The sequence below is a fragment of the Anguilla anguilla genome, chromosome 8, assembly GCF_013347855.1.
Source record: "Anguilla anguilla isolate fAngAng1 chromosome 8, fAngAng1.pri, whole genome shotgun sequence".
In the NCBI taxonomy this organism is placed as follows: domain Eukaryota; kingdom Metazoa; phylum Chordata; class Actinopteri; order Anguilliformes; family Anguillidae; genus Anguilla; species Anguilla anguilla.
In genome coordinates this window covers 52,014,327-52,032,984 of record NC_049208.1, presented here as the reverse complement: position 1 = coordinate 52,032,984, position 18,658 = coordinate 52,014,327, and the positions used below count along the sequence as shown (strand labels likewise).

Here is an 18,658-nt window from a genome sequence, read left to right as displayed (position 1 = left end):
TGTGTGAAGCACAGTGCTGTACTGTACTGGGTGACTGGTGGAATCCATTAAAATCATCACACCCTGATGCTTACCACTACATGAGGATTCCTAATGTTTTTTCAAGCCGCAGGTGAAGGCATCGTTCATCCATTCATCACCGTTCGCTCATTAAACGTTTCCGTTTTCTATAACTTTGCTCTTACCGTTTGTGTAGGCCAATGGATCTATTAATGTCGCAATATTTAAAATGGTAGCTTGTTATTATTTTTTTGTTCCCTTTAATTCTGCAGCTTACAAGTGGCTCAGTCTGTGATGACGGGTGTTGTGTAGGGCAGCAGTGTAGTATAATGGGTAAGGAGCTGGTCTTGTAACCTAAACGTCGCGGGTTCGATTCCCAGGAAGGACACTAGGTGCCGTTGCACCCTTGAGCAAGGCACCTAACCTGCATTGCGTCAGTATATATCCAGCTGCATAAATGGATGCGATGTGAATGCTACCGTATGCAAAAAGTTGTGTAAGTCGCTCTGGATACGCGCGTCTGCTAAATGCCTGTAATGTGTTCAGCACAGACTATGGCGGTGGCATATGTGCGAGTTGGGTGGTGCGGGGAGCCTTTACGATGAGCGTACCCCAGGGGGCCCGTGGTTCCCAAAATCTGCCCCCGATCGCAGTGGAAAGCTCCACTACTGTCCTGTGTCCATCTCGAGGCACCTGCCATCCATGAAACGGTGGCTTTCATCCCAATTAAAATAGATATGCTGTGGAGGGTCAAGATGGGGTACCAGAGGGACATGCCTGGGAGAATAACTCACACAAACAGTATCCTGGGGCAGGTATGTTATATTGAAACGTACGATTGGTCACTTAAAGAGATGCGATCATCTTTTAATAAGATTACAATCTTACCTTACTCTGTCTAATCGAATTATTCCCTTAACATAAAGCAACATTTTCATTCAAAGTGCGTTGACACTCATCCCAAGAACGAAACCAAACATAACTCCCGAGACACAAAAGCATTGAAATGTTATATTAATCTTTATTTTAAATTTGAAAAAATGCCCATAAAATCCAAAGCTCGTACCTTTACAAAAATATGTCTACAAATGTCTTCTGTGGTCTGTCTGTAGTAGCAGTCAAATAAAACACAGTGTAGTATACCCTGCAGCAGCCTTCACACCAAAAAAAAACAAAAAACAAAAACATTCTATTCTTTCTTCCACTTACACAACACACAGTATAAATTAATCACTTTAAATTAGCATTCCACAAATATACATTTAGATTGTGATTATAATTATGAACAACCGATAAGCAGACTCATTTACACAGAAGCCGTTTCATATGCTGGCAAGAAAGCCAATTATTACACAATTATTTTGGTCCCAGAAATATACACATGATAGTCATACAAACACCGCAGCTCTGCAAAATGAAAAAGTATCTGAGGCTTCAAGCCTCTTTACACATAAGCAAGTCTTATCTTCGTATTCCAAAGTGCAGCTGAGCATAGGAACAAGACCCTGTGAGAAGAGGTTATGAATTAATATATGAGATTAATTAATATAATATATAATTAATATAACTGCATATTTCATTAACTGCGCCGTGCTTTAAATAAATGGCCGGTACAGCAATTTGGTTTGCATGTAATGTGTGGCCCTGCTGTTACCTGATTCTAGCGATACAGTAATACATAATACAATGTGATCTTTTTGGTTGATTGACAGCTAGTCTCGAAACAAAGTCACATCTTCAGAAACCTTAATATACCTACAAGAAACTCCTTCACAGAGTTCATATGATTGGTTATTAAATATTGGTTACTTCTTAAAAAAGAGGGTATCACACTAGTCAACACTGTTCTTACTAGGATTATATTGGACAGGCGTACGCAATGTTACCTGACTGCACGCTTCCCAGCCTCCTCTGCAGTGCCTCAAGCCTGGAGATGTAGTCGCTCAGGGCCCTGTCAGGGTCGTAGTTCTGGAGATGAGAGCAGACCAGGCTGCCCGTTTCTGTGGGAACCGTGTTAAACCTACGCATGCGGAAATAAAAGACAACCGCAGTGAGCCAAGCGCTTTCCTGAGGGAAGGTTCCTGATCCTGAGTGAGCCGGTGTTAGGGTTCCTGATCCTGAGTGAGCTGGTGTTAAGGTTACTGATCCTGAGTGAGCAGGTGTTAGGGTTACTGATCCTGAGTGAGCAGGTGTTAGGGTTCCTGATTATGAGTGAGCAGGTGTTTGGGTTACTGATCCTGAGTGAGCAGGTGTTAGGGTTACTGATCCTGAGTGAGCAGGTGTTAGGGTTCCTGATCCTGAGTGAGCAGGTGTTAAGGTGCCTGATCCTGAGTGAGCAGGTGAGAGCAAATGGTAAATGGACTGCATTCATATAGCACTTTTATCCAAAGTGCTTTTTTATCCAAGCGCTACATCGCATGGCACCAACGGCGAAAGGCTGCCATGCAATGTACCAACCAACTCATTGGGAGCAATTAGGGGTTAGGTGTCTCGCTCAGGGACACTTAGACACGCCCAGGGCGGGGGATCGAACCGGCAACCCCCCGACTGCCAGACAACCGCTCCTACCTCCTGACCTATGTTGCCCCTAGAGCAGGGTTAGGGGACTCATCACAGGATCGAGCGGGTGTTTGAAAGCACCCCGCCTGTGAGAGCGGGACGAGGTGTAATTACCGGCGCTGTGCTGGGACAGCTTACCTGGCGGAGTCTCTGCCCGTCTGCCCGCGGCTGGATCCCCGGAGCTCTCCGTACCCGTCCACGCTCCCCGGACGCAGATACGGCGACTCTCTTCGCCCTTCGTTTGCTGATATTGAGAGAGAACGGCCAAAAATGACATCAGACAGAAAGGAATAATAATAATAATAATAATAACTACAAATTGTTAATTAAAGGGGTCCAAGCACAATACAGCAATTACAAGTTTTTAAGCTATAAGGACACATATTGGATGAATGGTGCAAAAAATTTTCGATCTCTGTCCCAAAACATGACGTGGTATTCCCCGGCTTAGAGTCAACATACATACAAGTTTCATGATGTTGACCCATTGCTAAGCCTGTCACCAGCCCAATGATGATCACCCATTGCTACTGTAAGCCTGTCACCAGCCCACAGACAACTGACTGGCTGATGGCAGCCATATATTTTTTAGATATGACTTTACCATTGTACATCCAATGTAAATAATGCAAAGATTCAACATTATTGGTCAAAGCAATAGAGGAGTTGGATGCACCAATAGAATGCTGCCTCTCAGTCAATCACACGTCAATCATGTTTCGTGATGACTGGACAAAGCGTTTCTGAGTTGCATCTGTTTTAGTAAAAATGGCCATTGCCCATGATCTGTTAATCTGCAAATGGCAGCCATATAGTTCAACATTTTTTTTGGATGATTATTTAAAGATATCTTTTGGTCGTTGGAAACACTGGTGGGGTCTTTAACAGAGACGTAGGACTCAAAATTTCAGTCTGATTGGTCAAATAGTTTATAATAAGAGTTATAAAAAAACAGAACAAAAACAATAGGGCCCCAGTAGCTTCACTGCTTGGACCCCCTAATAGTAGCTGCAAGCAGCGATACAAGAGTCCAGGCAAAAGGCTGTAATTTGGAAATAATGATGTTACAAATTTCTGCAACCAATATAAAAATAGCAGAAATTCAATATAGTAGGTTTTGTGGTTTATTGAGGCAAATCTGATCTGCAGTGAGAGACATAAACGTTGATATGAAGTTCATGACAGCAGTTCCAAGTGAAAGATGATCTTGTTGAAAATCACAAAGGTTTTCAGGGGTTGCTGCAGCTTTGACTAAAACCTACAGAGCAAAACTCAGATCGACTCGAAACCTTGACTGTACTACAGTCATATACGGTAGTAGACCTTATTCGACATTTTGCGATACCGTCTTCTTTATGAGGACAAAATATACGAAACAAGCATTCAGCAGTTTGTGTGGCCAAGTTACAGTGAACGGACAGTCCTGTATTCTCTCCAGATCTCAAGGTAAGAGGTGCACATTGTGCAGTGGTTTGCTTTCTACTCTGGTTTGCTTTCGATTTTTTTGAACATTTTATTTGCTCTCCACAGAAAACCAATTACATCTGATTAAAGATTTATTGTGGCCAATCCACAATTGTGCCTTCATGTCTTAAATTAGAGCTCAGTTGCACGTAGCAGAATAATACATATTAGATGATTAACCAATAGCGAGGAGGCTCCCTTTCATGCCATTAGATGCCTTCAGCTGGAACAACCTGCCCAGACAGAAACGCATTACCGTTCTCACCTGTTATCTGGCCCTGGCCGTTTCTGTGGACAGTCGAGGAGATGGAGCCGGCCTCCGTGGTCTTGTACCATCGTTTCACAAGGTACCTCATTCTGTGAAACAGCAGTCATCACGCTCACATTAATACCAATGATAAGTACACTTTGTGTTCTGAAAAATATAACGGTCATCTATGATAGTATGGCAAATGTAACAGTTCACTACACACTTGCGTGCACAGTTCTGTGATTGCTCTCGGGCTACCAGCAACACAATTTTCTTCCACTGGCCTGATTTCTCTAAATTATATTCATTAGCAAAAGTGCTAATCATGCCTTGCGTCTAATAGTATAATAATAATAATAATAATAATAATTTGATAGTATTTCCAATTTTTTATTAAAATTATGGAAAGTGTAATTCATTCTGTTCAATGCTTTCCTTTTTTCTACGTCAGTGATAAAAAGCTTGACAACTGCATCGATGATCAAATATGTAGTGTAGTGTATTACATTAATTCATAACTCAGGATCAACTTCTAAGGTTCCACTGGTAAATGGTAAATAGGCTGCATTTATATAGCGCTTTTATCCAAAGCGCTTTACAATTGATGCCTCTCATTCACCCGAGCAATTAGGGGTTAGGACACTTCGACATGCCCAGGGTGGGGGATCGAACTGGCAACCCTCCGACTGCCAGACAACCGCTCTTACCTCCTGAGCTATGTCGCCCCCTGCATATATCTCTCTATTTGGTACATCAGGGCACCCAGCATTAACCCAGATACGACAACCCTCTCAGAGTTTAGAATATTTAGCCTCGGCTATGAATTACTCAAACCAACTCTGCAACAGTTTTTTAGTCCACACGGGATCATTAATTTAACAGTGCCCGGATACACTTCTGTTCGACACTTGAAGCAAAGTTCTTGAGACTGTGTTGGCACCATGGAATACAGGACTGAAGACGATGTCATACGGACAGCAACTCAATCGCGTCTGGCTGGCCCGGCGGGCTGCTAATATGTTTTTTGATGCTAACCCCGGTGCACTTCCTGTCTGGCTCGTGCCGCCTGAATTCCGGCAGACTCGCTCGCCGTTCCCCGCTTTACCTGAAGAGGGCGATGACGACTCGCGCCGCGGACCTGAAGCGGGTGAACCCTCTCGGCCGCTGATTGGCCGCGTCCAGGCTCTGGGACGACCGGCCGCCCATCCGGGCGATCAAGGAGAGCGTCGCCGCCTCGCAGTCCTGGAAACTGCCCAGCAACAGCAGCAGGTACTTCTTCTGGTAAACGAGTGCCTTCCGAAAGCTCTCCGCCCGCAGGTACTTCACATAGATCCTCTGACAGAGCGAAAACAGCGGGGCGGCATCCAATCAGAGGCGCGAATAAACGTTTGTGACAACTAAGAAACCAATCGGTGAATCAGTTATGAGACTGATCCACCCCTTAGCATTTAAAAAAAATTCCATCTGCTTTATTGTACAACACAGGCACACCAGACTGAAAAACTAGCGCAGATGGCACTAGTGGTTGTCACGATGCAATAATGTTTACCTTGAAAAATATCTACATTCAATACCATTTTCGAGGAAAAAAAACATTCCAAAAGACTTTTAATAAAAGATAGCAAACAATTTACATGATTTAGAACAATTTTTATAGGCCTAGGTAGCACAAAGGAACATTCATTTTCAACCGATTATATGTAGGCTGCTATGTGTATTCTAATTAAGCTTTATTATACAGGTGAGCTATCAATCACAACAGAATCTATCACTCTTAATTAATTTGCCTTTTGGACCAAGTCCAAGTGTTTTTTCTATTAATTCACACCCATTGTCTTTTACTTTCTCAGGCCAGACTGTCTTCTACCAGGCTGGTCAGTTTAGTGCTTTAAAAATGGCCACTGCCAAAGTCATGCTTTTCAATTTTCAATCAGGGTAATTTTACATTGAGCTGTTCAAATGCTGTGAGTATTATTCAATTATATATATATTAAAAAAACACTGGGCGGCACGGTGGTGCAGTGGGTAGCACTGTCGCCTCACAGCAAGAAGTCTGTGGGTTCGAATCTTGGCTTGGGGCCTTTCTGTGTGTTGCATGTTCTCCCTGTGTCCGCGTAGGTTTCCTCCGGGTACTCCGGTTTCCTCCCGCAGTCCAAAGACATGCAGGTAGGCCGACTGGAGACTCTAAATTGCCCATAGGTGTGAGTGTGTGTGTGAGTGAATGGTGTGTGTGCCCTGCGATAGATTGCCGGCCTGTCCAGGGTGTGTTCCTGCCTCTCGCCCCAATGCACGCTGGGACAGGCTCCTACCTTGAGTGCCGCACCATCGGCGTCGGAGTCGGCGAAGTCCCAGAGTGCATCGCTGCGGATCTTTCCCCTCAGGCGCGTCGCCTCCGCCTCCGCCAGGCGCAGACGCTTCTCCAGCTGCGTCCGCTCGCTCTCCCAGCCCTCGCGCGCCGACGCCAGCAGCGACTCCACGCCGTCCGCGCGACCGGCCCCTCCGTGGCGAGCCTGCAGAGGAACGGACGGCCCGAACAATCGTCCCGATTATCGCCCCGGAATACGAAAAAAACGGCCTGAGCCCACGTTTCGGCTACGTCCGAAGTCACGCCGTGGAGAACGTAGTTTGAGGACGCGGCGACTACGGTTTGACGTTAGCGACCGAGGAATGTTCTGGAAGGACACGAAAGACAATCTGCAGCTTACTCGCAAGCCAGGGACAGTACTTGCAATGCCACAAAAGACAAGGTGTAAGTGAAAGTACAGCATCCCCAAGCTCAACTGCTTTTCGCTCTACTGATGAATAAACGCACACGTCAAAGTGTCCAGAAATGCTCGTTTTACTGGACATAAGAATTTAGTTTTATTAACAGACCCACCAGTTCCTTAGGACAGTGCTGGTGTTGAACTGTGCTCAGGGCTTAGGACAGTGTTGGTGTTGAACTGTGTTGAGGGCTTTGGGCAGTGTTAGGGCAGAACTGTGTTGAGGGCTTTGGACAGTTAGTGTGGAACTGTGTTCAGGGCTTTGGAAAGTGTTAGTGTGGAGCTGTGTTCAGGGCTTTGGACACTGTTAGTGTGGAGCTGTGTTCAAGGCTTTGGACAGTGTTATGGTAGAACTGTGTTGAGGGCTTTGGGCAGTGTTAGTGTGGAACTGTGTTCAGGGCTTTAGACAGTGTTAGTGTAGAACTGTGTTCAGGGCTTTGGACAGTGTTAGTGTAGGACGGTGTCAGGGTTTTGGACAGTGTTAGTGTGGAACTGTGTTCAGGGCTTTAGACAGTGTTAGTGCAGAACTGTGTTCCTTTACTACATTAAACAACCTACTTTAAAACCGAAGACGTGCCCGCATCTATTTTTCTAAAAGTACGGCGGAATAAACGGAACTTAAAACATTCCGCAGAGCGTGCGACGGAAAGGACCGGTAAAGGACCGGAAAGGACCGGAAAGGACGAGAAAAGGGCGGCGCGGGCGGCGCTGCGCTCACGTTGGCCGGCGGCGGGCCCCACGGGCGGCCGAGCCTCAGCTCCTTCTCCAGTCTGACCAGCGAGTTGCGCAGGTCGTTCTTCTCCTCCGTCAGGCGGCTGACGAAGCCCGTCAGCTCGGCGTTCTGCCTCAGGAGCCGCTCCGTCAGCGAATTCGAGGAGCCGCCGGCGGGCGGGGCCGTGCTCTGGGCGCACGCACACACACACACACACACGCACACGCACACACACACACACACACAAACACACACGCACACACGCACACACACACACACACACACACACACATACACACACGCACACACACACACACGCAACAGCGAAAACAACTTCACTTACGCTCGGGATCAGACAACGATTAATTCCCAGCCTCCTAATCCACATCATTCACAGATTACATTATATTACATTACAGGCATTTAGCAGATGCTCTTCTACAGAGGTGTCTTATACGCAGCTTTTACATTGCATCCATTTATACAGTCCTTACACAAACAGTGACTGTCACTTTTATCAATTGTAAAGCGCTTTGGATAAAAGCGCTATATAAATGCAGTCCATTTTACCATTCCCTGAGCTACTGCCATAAAAATTAAAGAGGCTAACGCTCGCTACTGTAATAGAGATTTGCCAGCCCCGTCTGATGCGAGCTGCGCTTACCTGTTGGGCAGGAGACAGCGCTTGCACCTGCTGCAGCAGGGATACCACGCCCCGCACACTGTTCCGCAGGCCCTCACCGTCCGCCTCCTCAAGGGTCACCCTGCAAACACACACCGGGACACTGGAGGCACACTACGCATGGCTTCTTTCTTGGCACTGGGGTAGTTGTGTGAACGTGCGCACCAGCAGGAAAACCTTTGTCAGGGAAACCACATAATTACAAATACCTGGAGCAAATGGTGCCCTTATTGGGGGAACTGGGAATGCTGAGCAAGGACAAAGTCGCTATATGATACTATATATAATACTAAGCAGGAGACTAGAGGACAGAGACCAGGACAATAAGGAAAGACCCAATCACCAACTTCCTCATCATTGAATCACACTAACTGCTGGTTATTATTTTTCATAATATTTCTTGTAATCATGTGTCCATGAATGACTACTCTAAAAATGTATTCACTCTTTGTCCACAGTCTGAGATGAATTTTTGTGTAGTTGCTACCAATTTCTGCACCCTGCGACATTAATTGGTTAATTGGGTAGATATCGCATCGATCTAGTTTTCAAATGATGACAAAACATAAAAATTTAGCTCACATGCAAGAAAACCTTAAAAATGTACACACCACAGAGGAAGAAATTTTAAAAGTGAAAAGAAAAATCCAATATAGCAGTTTAATTTAGTACTGAAAGCAGTTTTTTACTTCGATAAATATGCTTCCTGAAATGTACCCGCATAGCAGTGGACAGTGAGAGAATGAATCATATTGTGTGGGTTTACCTTCCTGTAGTATTACTTGTCATGGCGTTTATCTTAGCAGCAATGTGCTGCAGCTGGTTGATGATCTTGTCCATAAGTTTCGGGTTTGCAGTCGCTGCGGTTATTTCATGTAGAGAAATGAAGCTGGAGTCCGCTTCCGGCACCTTCTCCAGCGATACCCAGTCTTGTGTGCGGCTGCCGGACTCGTCCTCTGCTCGACACAGGTCCTGAGGTGGCAAAACACAGAGCGTTTCATTCACTGCTTCAGACAGTACATCGAAATATTAGGTAGCTATTTCTCTAAAAATTAACCCAACAATGACCCCCCAATAATAGAAATGACCGTTGGGAGCAGTGGCGTAGGTTTCGTTTGAAAATTGGGGGCGACACATTAAGCATAAGGGGTTCTGGGGGTCCTCCCCCAGGAAATTTTGAGCGTCAAACACCTCATTTCCGGTGAATTTTTGTGCACCAATTTGTGCCTTTTTCTGCATCAATTCATGGTGGACATGTCTTTATTTATGTAAAGGAAAACACTAAATTCACGGGGACAAATGCACGTGTTCTAAATATTGAGGGGGACGTATCCCCTGCGTCCCCCCTGAAATCTACGCGCCTGTGGTTGGGGGGGGGGGGTAAAAGGTGATGGAACGGGAGGAAATGCGACGCACCGCCTGAGTGTCGGGCTGCCGCGTTTCGGCGAAGCCCTGAAGCCGGGACACCAGGTCCTGCAGTTCGTCTCTCTCCCGCCGCAGCCGCAGCGCCTGCTGCTCGGTCCCGTCCGCCTGCGCCCGCAGCTCCTGCGCCTGCGCCCGCAGCTGCCGCAGCTGCTCCTGCGCCTCCCGCAGGGCCTCCTGGGCGAGCCGCGCGAGCCGGCCCTCCTCGTCGCGCTCCAGCCTGGCCTGTATGGCCTCCAGCCTGAGGCCTTCCGCCTCGCCCAGCAGCCGCACCACCTGCGCGTGCTTGTCGTCCAGCTGCGACCGCAGAGACTCCACGACCGCCTCCTCCGCCGCCTCGCCCTGCACTTCCTCTGCCTGGACTGCGTGCTGCGGACTCCCCGGCTGCTGCTGTTGCTGTTTCGGCTGGCCGCGAAGCTCCCTCTCCCGCTCCAGGGCGCTCCCCAGCTCCTGGGCCCTGGCCTGCGCCGACTCCAGCTGCACCTGGAGCTCCGACACGCGGCTCTGCTCGCGGGACAGCAGGGACTGCTGCTGGGCGTGGCCGCGGTCCGCCTGCTGCTTGAGCTGGTCCGACGTCCTCCTCTCCTTCTCTACGGCCTCAGTCAGCTGGGCCACCTTCGTCTGCTGCTCCTTCAGCAGCAGCCTAACGTCCTGCAGGTATGATGAGCCAATGATCGACATCAGTCAACACTGACATAACATAACATAACATAGCATAACATAACTAAACATAACATGATATAACATAACTAAACATAACATAACATGACACAACATAACATAACATAGCATAACATAGCATAACATAACATAACTAAACATAACATGATATAACATAACATAACAAAACATAACAAAACAACATGACATGACATGACATAAATAAACATAACATAACATGACATAACACAACTAAACATAACATGACATAACATAACACAACTAAACATAACATGACATAACACAACATAGCTAAACATAACATGACATGACATAACTTAACATCACTAAAAATAACAATACAAGAACAGGCCATTCAGCCCAACAATGCTCAACAATTTCCTGACTAAATGAGTGCTCTGATTACCTTCAGACTCCATCGTATCTAACACCGTATCAAGTACGTATCTACTACGTGACCTGGCAGGCTATTCCACACATTGACTATTCTCTGCATTTTGTTCCCAATGTCTGTATGGAATTTACCTTTTGTTAATTTCCATTTATGTCCCCTCATTCTACTAACAGAACTCAACCTGAAGAATCTCATGTAGTTCACTTTGTTGATCCCCTTTATGAATTTAAAAGCCTCAATAGAATCTCCCATGAGTCTCCTTTTCCTAAGCTTGAAGAGGTTAAGCATCTTAAGTCTTTCCTCATAGCTTTTATCTTTCGTACCAGGAATCAATTTGGTTGCTCTTCTTTGAACTTTCTGCACTTCACTGACACTGACAACAGTCCATATATACCAACACTATGGCACCACAGACGTTGACACATTAAAAATAATCTGCCCAGTTAAGACAAAATTAATAGCCACTGCATTTTAAACACTTTCTCCATTGCTAAACTATAAGAGGGTTTTCATACAAACAGTCTACCGCTGGCTACACTTTGACAAACACTGAAAACTCCTAATGCCTCCATCTGTAATGCCCACTGCCGTTTGTTGCTCTTGATGAGACCGCCCGCCAAGTGATTGTAACGTAATGACCGTAAGGTACTCTTACCTCCAGATCTTCTCTTTCGTTCTGGTCCTTTTTCTCCGATTTACATTTTTCTTTTTCAAAAGCCCACTGAAGCTCCCTGGACTTCCGTTGTTCATTTATCAGTTTTTTGTTAAGGTGGTCCACTTCGGCAGCCTTCTCGGTAACTTCGGTCCTGCAATCCAGAAGGTGGAGATTACTACGATCCCTACGGCCCGGACGAGTCATACCGTATGCGAAGCGCCTCCCCCCCGGGGCGCCCCCCCCCCCCCCTTGCCGACAGCACGCGCGAGCGCGAGCGCGAGAGAACGACTCCTTGCCTCAGGGTGTCGAGCGCCGTCAGGTGCTTGTGCTGAGCCTTCAGCGTGCTCTCCAGCTCCAGTCTGGTTTGGGCCAGCTCCGCCTTCAGCTCATCCAGCAACATCCTCTCGGGGTGCAGGGCATCATGGTCCCCGGCCAGCTTCTCCAAAACGGGCCGCTGATCAGCCACACCTAAGTGGAGATGCGTAAACCAACTACGTTTGCTTCGTAATCAGTCACACACCAGCTTCCAGGCATTCGGGGTAAGGATAATGAGGAGTTGGTCTTGTAACCTGAAGGTCTCAGGTTCAATTCCCCACTAGGACACTTGAGTAAGGTACACTTGAGTACGACCCTTAAGTAAGGTACTTGCATTACCTGTAATCATGTAATCATAGGGCTGTAGCTAGGTAAGCTGTTTATCTTAGTTGACTTAGTTATTGTACTTGTGCCTACTCAACTATTGCTTGTTTTAATTGCATAGACTGCTTTGTTGCTGTTTTTGTTGTGTTAATCAGATTAACCTACAGGGTCCAAGATAAACTACGCGGTCGCTCCCTGCACTTGGAACTGTACTTCCCTCTAGGGTTTCCAACACACTTGTTCCTGGTTTTGGTTATACACCTTGTTGTACGTTGCTCTGGATAAGAACATCTGCTAAATGCCTGTAATGTAATGTAATACCTGCATTGCTTCAGTATGTATCAAGCTGTATAAATGGATGCGATGTAAATGCTGTGTAAAAGTTGTGTACGTTGCTCTGGATAAGAACGTCTGCTAAATGCCTGTAATGTAATGTAATGCAGATGGATGGGACAGTACCTGTGACCCTGGGGTCCTGCTGGAGGTGCTGCAGTTGGGCCTTGAGCTGCCTGACCTCCATTAGCAGACTGGTTCTGTCTGCACTCTGAAGGATCCCCATAGCTTCCCTCTGCAGAGCCTCCTGTCAGTGTACAAACCCACCATATTATTGTATTAACACACAGACCCACTGTATCTTACATGCTCACATATATATATAAGAATTGCAATTATATGTATATACTGGCATTCAACATTACTGGACATGTGACGGCAGTGGACGCCGGTACCTGTTCAGCAAGCTCACGCTCCAGCTGGTTGAGGCAGACGACGGCGTCGCTGGTGTCCAGCCGCTCCAGGCGGGAGTGGGCGGAGCTCGTCAGCGCGCCGCGCTCCGCCGCGAACGCCCGCCGCACGGCCTCCAGGAGCTCCGCCCGCCAGTCTTCGCCGGCCCCGCCCGAGGGGTCTCGAGCCTGCCCCACGTCCGTCAAAAGTTCAAGCGGCGGGGTAAGGAAGGGAGGGGTGTGGAAAAAACGGACGTGCTTGATTACAGACTGAAACTCAGACTGGGCTACGGCACTCACGCAATTAAGAGACTCACACAAAGCTTTGGAGCAGTGGCAGCCAACCCTGTTCCAGGAGATCTACCGTTCCTGTTGCTTTTCATTTCAACCCTGATTTGGCACACCCGCCTCTACTAATTAGTAGAGCTCAACAAGATCTCTGGCTGTTGAACGAATTGCGCTTTGTTAGGGTTGGAGTGAAAATCTACAGGACGGGAGATCTCCAGGAGCAGGGTTGGCAGCTGTTTTAGAGAAATATTTTGGGGACTGGGGTTGGACTGGGCAGTATACCTCATTTTTCGGCATACGGGTCAGAATTCATGCAACGGTATGTGGATTAGCAATGTCAACGGTACCGTACTCTTTTTCATCAAATAAATATCAAAAATTGCACATTGCAGCAATACGATTAGGAATTGGTGGTGCAAAGTTAAGGCGAGTTGAATATTTTGATGTGATGAAATGTCTTGGCCTCTTCGGCATTTGGCTGCACTTAAAAATTAATTAAGGATTACCGGGTAAGTAGGTCTGTGCAAAAATCCACAATCGATGATTATCAAATGTTTTCTTTAAGTGTAATTATAATCTTTATCTCCTTTTGACGATCACGTGATTTTGTCAGTCACATGAAAGCTGCAAGGCCTAGCTGCTGAGTGGATGTCACATCAACAGCAGATGTACAGCATACGATATTTATTTTCCTGGAAGCCTTTTATTGTGGCCTCTGATGTTCGGATATCTGCTACCACAGCAGGCACGATTAAAGAAAAAAAAGATGAAATGAAGCCCCATATCGCCCAGCCCTATGGGGGGGGGTGGGGGGTGGGGGGAGACAATACCTGGCTCTCTCCGTGGATCTGCATTGTGGATATGAGGGCCTTCAGGCTCTCCACCGAGGCTAGCAGCGACGCCCTCTCCCTCAGCCAGCCTTGCTGCTTCAGCTGGGCTGCAGCTGCCTCCCCTCGCCCGCCCTCTGCCTCTGCCTCTGCCTCTGGCCCTGGGAGCTCCGAGAGAGAAAGCACCTGCATGCCCTCCTGGTGCACCTCTCTCAGCAAACTCTGCACGCACACACACACACACACGCACACACGCACACACGCACACACACACACACACGCGCACACACGCACACGTACACACACGTACACACACGTACACACACACGTAAACATTTGCGTTCGCTATGACATTACAGGCATTTAGCAGACGCTCTCTTATCCAGAGCGACTCACACAACTTTTACAAACAGTAGCATTTACATTGCATCCATTTATACAGTCCTTACACGAACAGTGACTGTCGCTTTAAAAAACATGAAAGCGCCATCTGATGATGTTATCTGTGCACGCGGCGTTTAAAATCCTCGTCACACAGTGTGATATTACATTACATTACAGGCACAGCATTTACACTGCATCCATTTATACAACTGGATATATGCTGAAGCAATGCAGGTTAAGTCCCTTGCTCAAGGGTACGGCAGCAGTGTCCTACCCAGGAATCGAACCTGCGACCTTTAGGTTACAAGACCAGTTCCTTAGCCATTACGCTACACTGCTGCCTTAGTTATGAAAATACAGTAACCAGTATTCATATAAAAATACGTTTTAAAAGGCAATCTGTGGGATTAAAAAAAAAAAAAAAAAAAATCCGTGGGATTATTATTCAATAAAATACGTTTGGCTAACCTTAATTCTGTCAGGAAGTACATCAGTCTCATTGTCCCTTCTGGCTCCTTCCGGCGTGGTTCGGAACTCCTGCTGCAGAACGGGGGGGTCATGACCTGTGTGCTGGCTCCAGTCTGAGCCGCTGTCTGTGGGGGGGGGGGGGGGGATATCGAGAGCATGTCACCATGGCAACGAGCCACGCAACCTCAAGCTGAGAGAGCTGCCTTTGATCGATCGCAGTTCATCCACATGCACTGAAGGACTCGTACTACCTTGCGTTTAAATCAATAACAATTTACCACTCATGGATCCATCTCTGAACTGTGAGGCTGGAAGGTGCTCCAGTTGAGGTGAAGCAGCCTGTAAAAGTAGAATAATAATCAAATTTTAGCGGCTGTAAGTTTTTTATTATTTTTTTTTTACATTTATTTTTTGGAATATTTCGCCGTGACACCTGGAACCTGATAAAGGAGAGCAAAGTTTGCTCCCATTCAATTCAAATAATTTATTTTCCATTTGTATAGCACTTTTTTTTATTTTTATAAAGACACCGTCACAAAGACGCCCTCACCTGTGAATGTGAATCAGATTATTTTGTTTTATTAAGTTTTTTTTTTTTTTTTTAAGAGAAGAAGAACAAAAATAAAGAAAGAAAAAAATGCACAGCAGACTGACCTCTGAATGGCGGAGGTCCTCGATGGCGGCCTTGAGGGTTCGGCACTCCTCCCGCAGCGCCCCCGCCTCTCCCCTCAGGCCCTCGCTCTCGGCGATGTGCCGGGCCTCCATGTCCATGATCTCGGCCGCGTGCAGCTCGCGCATCTGCTCGATCTTCTCCGCGTACTCGCCGATCGCGTCCGACACCTCCCCGGCGACCGCGGCGGAGCCGAGACGGACCGGACCGGTCTGCACCGCCGCGTCAGCGCGGGGAGCACGGGGGGTCTTGGGGGTCCCGCTCCCACCGGCAGCCCGGTCCATCGGGGCTGAATTTTTTCGGGTGAGGTCGTTCCTCTCTTTGGCCGACGACCCTCTCGCCTTCTCTGAACGATCCTGTTTACTCGCGGAATGCTTTCCGCTTTTCTTTTTGAGCTCCTCCTCCGATTTCGCGAAAGCCTCCTTAATCTGCCTGAGCTCGTCTTGTAGCTGGGCTATGGATATGTCCCTGACCTGCAGCTCGTCCTGTAGCTTGTCGCTTCTTTCCCTGTGGCTGTTGAGCTCCTCTTTAGTGGCAGCAGCTTCCCGTTGGACCTCCTGTAGCAGTTTGGACAAGGCGGCAGGATCTTCTTCGGCGCTGGGTCCTCTCATCGATGCCTGGGAGCGAAAGCAGCAATAGTTTCCGAAACATTTCAAAGACCGTTTTCCGGTAGACACAGGCGTGCCGACAGCCAAATAGCCAGTTGAACTCCAGAGAGCTTGCACAATCAGAATTTTTATAGTTCTTTATGCAGTGCACTCCCCAGGTTTACTTCAACGAGAGGGGCGTAGATCACAGGGTTAGCAAGCTAACTTCAATATCAGCTAGCTTGCTCACACTGGGTTTGCCGCATGACGAAGATGACCCACTTTAAATCGGGGCGTATCGCCATGGTAACTCACGCCGCAAGGCTAACCTGGTCCGGGGCTAGTTACGTTTAGGCTATCGGACCGAAACGTATAAAAGCGCCGTCCCACGACCAATCGACTTGGAAAAGGGTGTCTCTGCGTAATCAGCACTGCTTAACGTAAAAAAGACGATTTGGTTCTGAAACGTGTGGCATGCAAATCAGATTGTCAGCACTCATTTTATAAATCTCTGTAGCACTTACCGTATGGAGCTCTTCTTTAAGCTGTGCTATAGTCATTTCCCTCTCCTAAACAAGGGATACACATTCTGCATCAGTGAATCATCAGACGAGAGTTCATTATTCACATCCGATCGATGTTAACAGAAATGTGAGATTTCATTTCATTAAAATGGTTTTCAGGGATGTAACCGGCAACTGGCTTTCCGTAAATCATTTAAAGATTATTATTTAATGTTTATTGGCAGAATACCATTCCCTCAAATCTAGTTTTGGCAGGAGGTATGATGCTGGAAGTATTTCAGGTAGGTGGAAAGATTCTGTTGTCTAAATTAATGAAATCTGAAGATAAGTTACACATGATGGATAAAGTTAAACAACAAAGAAGGATCTACTGGTGAATTATATAAGTCTGCAAAAGTACTGGTGAGATGATCGACTAAAACATCTTGCACAGAATTCTGCACTATAGTTGCAGTGGCTTATTTCAACAAACATTTCCAATCCAACCAATCACGGAAAGCTTCGCACACATTCACTGTTTCGAAAAACAGGCAAGGGAATGCAGGATAAAATTGCAACAAAAATTTAGAATTTAGTTTCTTATTTACTTGTTTATTTACTTATTTATTAATAATTCAGTTCAATAATTTCAATGAACTACACATTCGCTCTTACACCATTGACATAACCATGAGTAAATTCAGTGACTGGAATTAGATTATTATTATTATTTTTTTTTTTTTCAAAGGCCTGAATTTTGGTCATTATGGGACGGTGTGCAAAATATTGGTGTGCACATTGTTATGTGTGTTTGCGTTGTGTGGAAGGGATTACTTCCCCATCAATGAAGTCTTGGAAGGACTTCTTAAAAGTACCTGTAGCTCCTCCTGTAGCTTGTCACTTCTTTCCCTGTTGCTGTTGAGCTCCTCTTTAGTGGCAGCAGCTTCCCGTTGGACCTCCTGTAGCAGTTTGGACAAGACGGCAGGATCTTCTTCACCGCTGGGTCCTCTCATCGATGCCTGGGAGCGAAAACAGCAATAGTTTCCGAAACATTTCGAAGATCGTTTTCCGGTAGACACAGGCGTGCCGACAGCCAAATAGCCAGTTGAACTCCAGAGAGCTTGCACAATCAGAATTTATAGTTCTTTATGCAGTGCACTCCCCAGGTTTACTTCAACGAGAGGGGCGTAGATCACAGGGTTAGCAAGCTAACTTCAATATCAGCTAGCTTGCTCACCCTGGGTTTCCCGCATGACGAAGATGACCCACTTTGAATCGGGGCGTGTTGCCATGGTAACTCACGCCACAAGGCTAACCTGGTCCGGGGCTAGTTACGTTTAGGCTATCGGACCGAAACGTATAAAAGCGCCGTCCCACGACCAATCGACTTGGAAAAGGGTGTCTCTGCGTAATCAGCGCTCGTGCACGTAAAAAAAAGACGATTTGGTTCTGAAACGTGTGGCATGCAAATCAGGTTGTCAGCACTCATTTTATAAATCTCTGTAGCACTTACCGTATGGAGTTCTTCTTTAAGCTGTACTATAGTCACTTCTCTCTCCTAAACAAGGGATACACATTCTGCATCAGTGAATCATCAAACGAGAGTTCAACATTTACATCCGATCGATGTTAACAGAAATGTGAGATTTCATTTCATTAAAATGGTTTGCAGGGATGTAACCGGCAACTGGCTTTCCGTAAATCATTTAAAGATTATTATTTAACGTTTATTGGCAGAATACTATTCCCTCAAATCTAGTTTTGGCAGGAGGTATGATGCTGGAAGTATGTCAGGTAGGTGGAAAGATTCTGTTGTCTAAATTAATGAAATCTGAAGATAAGTTACACATGATGGATAAAGTTAATCAACAAAGAAAGATCTACTGGTGAATTACATAAGTCTGCAAAAGTACTGGTGAGATGATCGACTAAAACATCTTGCACAGAATTCTGCACTATAGTTGCAGTGGCTTATTTCAACAAACATTT

At 46.5% G+C, this 18,658-nt stretch overlaps 1 protein-coding gene across 1 annotated transcript in view; it reads right to left on the bottom strand.

Annotated features, from left to right (window-relative positions):
• Window positions 1–999: 999 nt before the first annotated feature.
• akap9 (A kinase (PRKA) anchor protein 9) overlaps window positions 1,000–18,658 on the bottom strand; it is a 63,863-nt gene continuing 46,204 nt past the window's right edge. Inside the window, 21 exon segments of the mRNA XM_035430647.1 lie at window positions 1,000–1,505; window positions 1,887–2,020; window positions 2,698–2,803; window positions 4,289–4,380; window positions 5,379–5,608; window positions 6,583–6,783; window positions 7,754–7,936; window positions 8,412–8,511; window positions 9,196–9,401; window positions 9,846–10,502; window positions 11,582–11,732; window positions 11,878–12,049; window positions 12,680–12,800; window positions 12,949–13,131; window positions 14,061–14,279; window positions 14,910–15,034; window positions 15,188–15,248; window positions 15,564–16,196; window positions 16,691–16,735; window positions 17,545–17,688; window positions 18,183–18,227. Coding sequence (XP_035286538.1) covers window positions 1,462–1,505; window positions 1,887–2,020; window positions 2,698–2,803; window positions 4,289–4,380; window positions 5,379–5,608; window positions 6,583–6,783; window positions 7,754–7,936; window positions 8,412–8,511; window positions 9,196–9,401; window positions 9,846–10,502; window positions 11,582–11,732; window positions 11,878–12,049; window positions 12,680–12,800; window positions 12,949–13,131; window positions 14,061–14,279; window positions 14,910–15,034; window positions 15,188–15,248; window positions 15,564–16,196; window positions 16,691–16,735; window positions 17,545–17,688; window positions 18,183–18,227 — 3,852 coding nt within the window. The 3' untranslated portion in view covers window positions 1,000–1,461.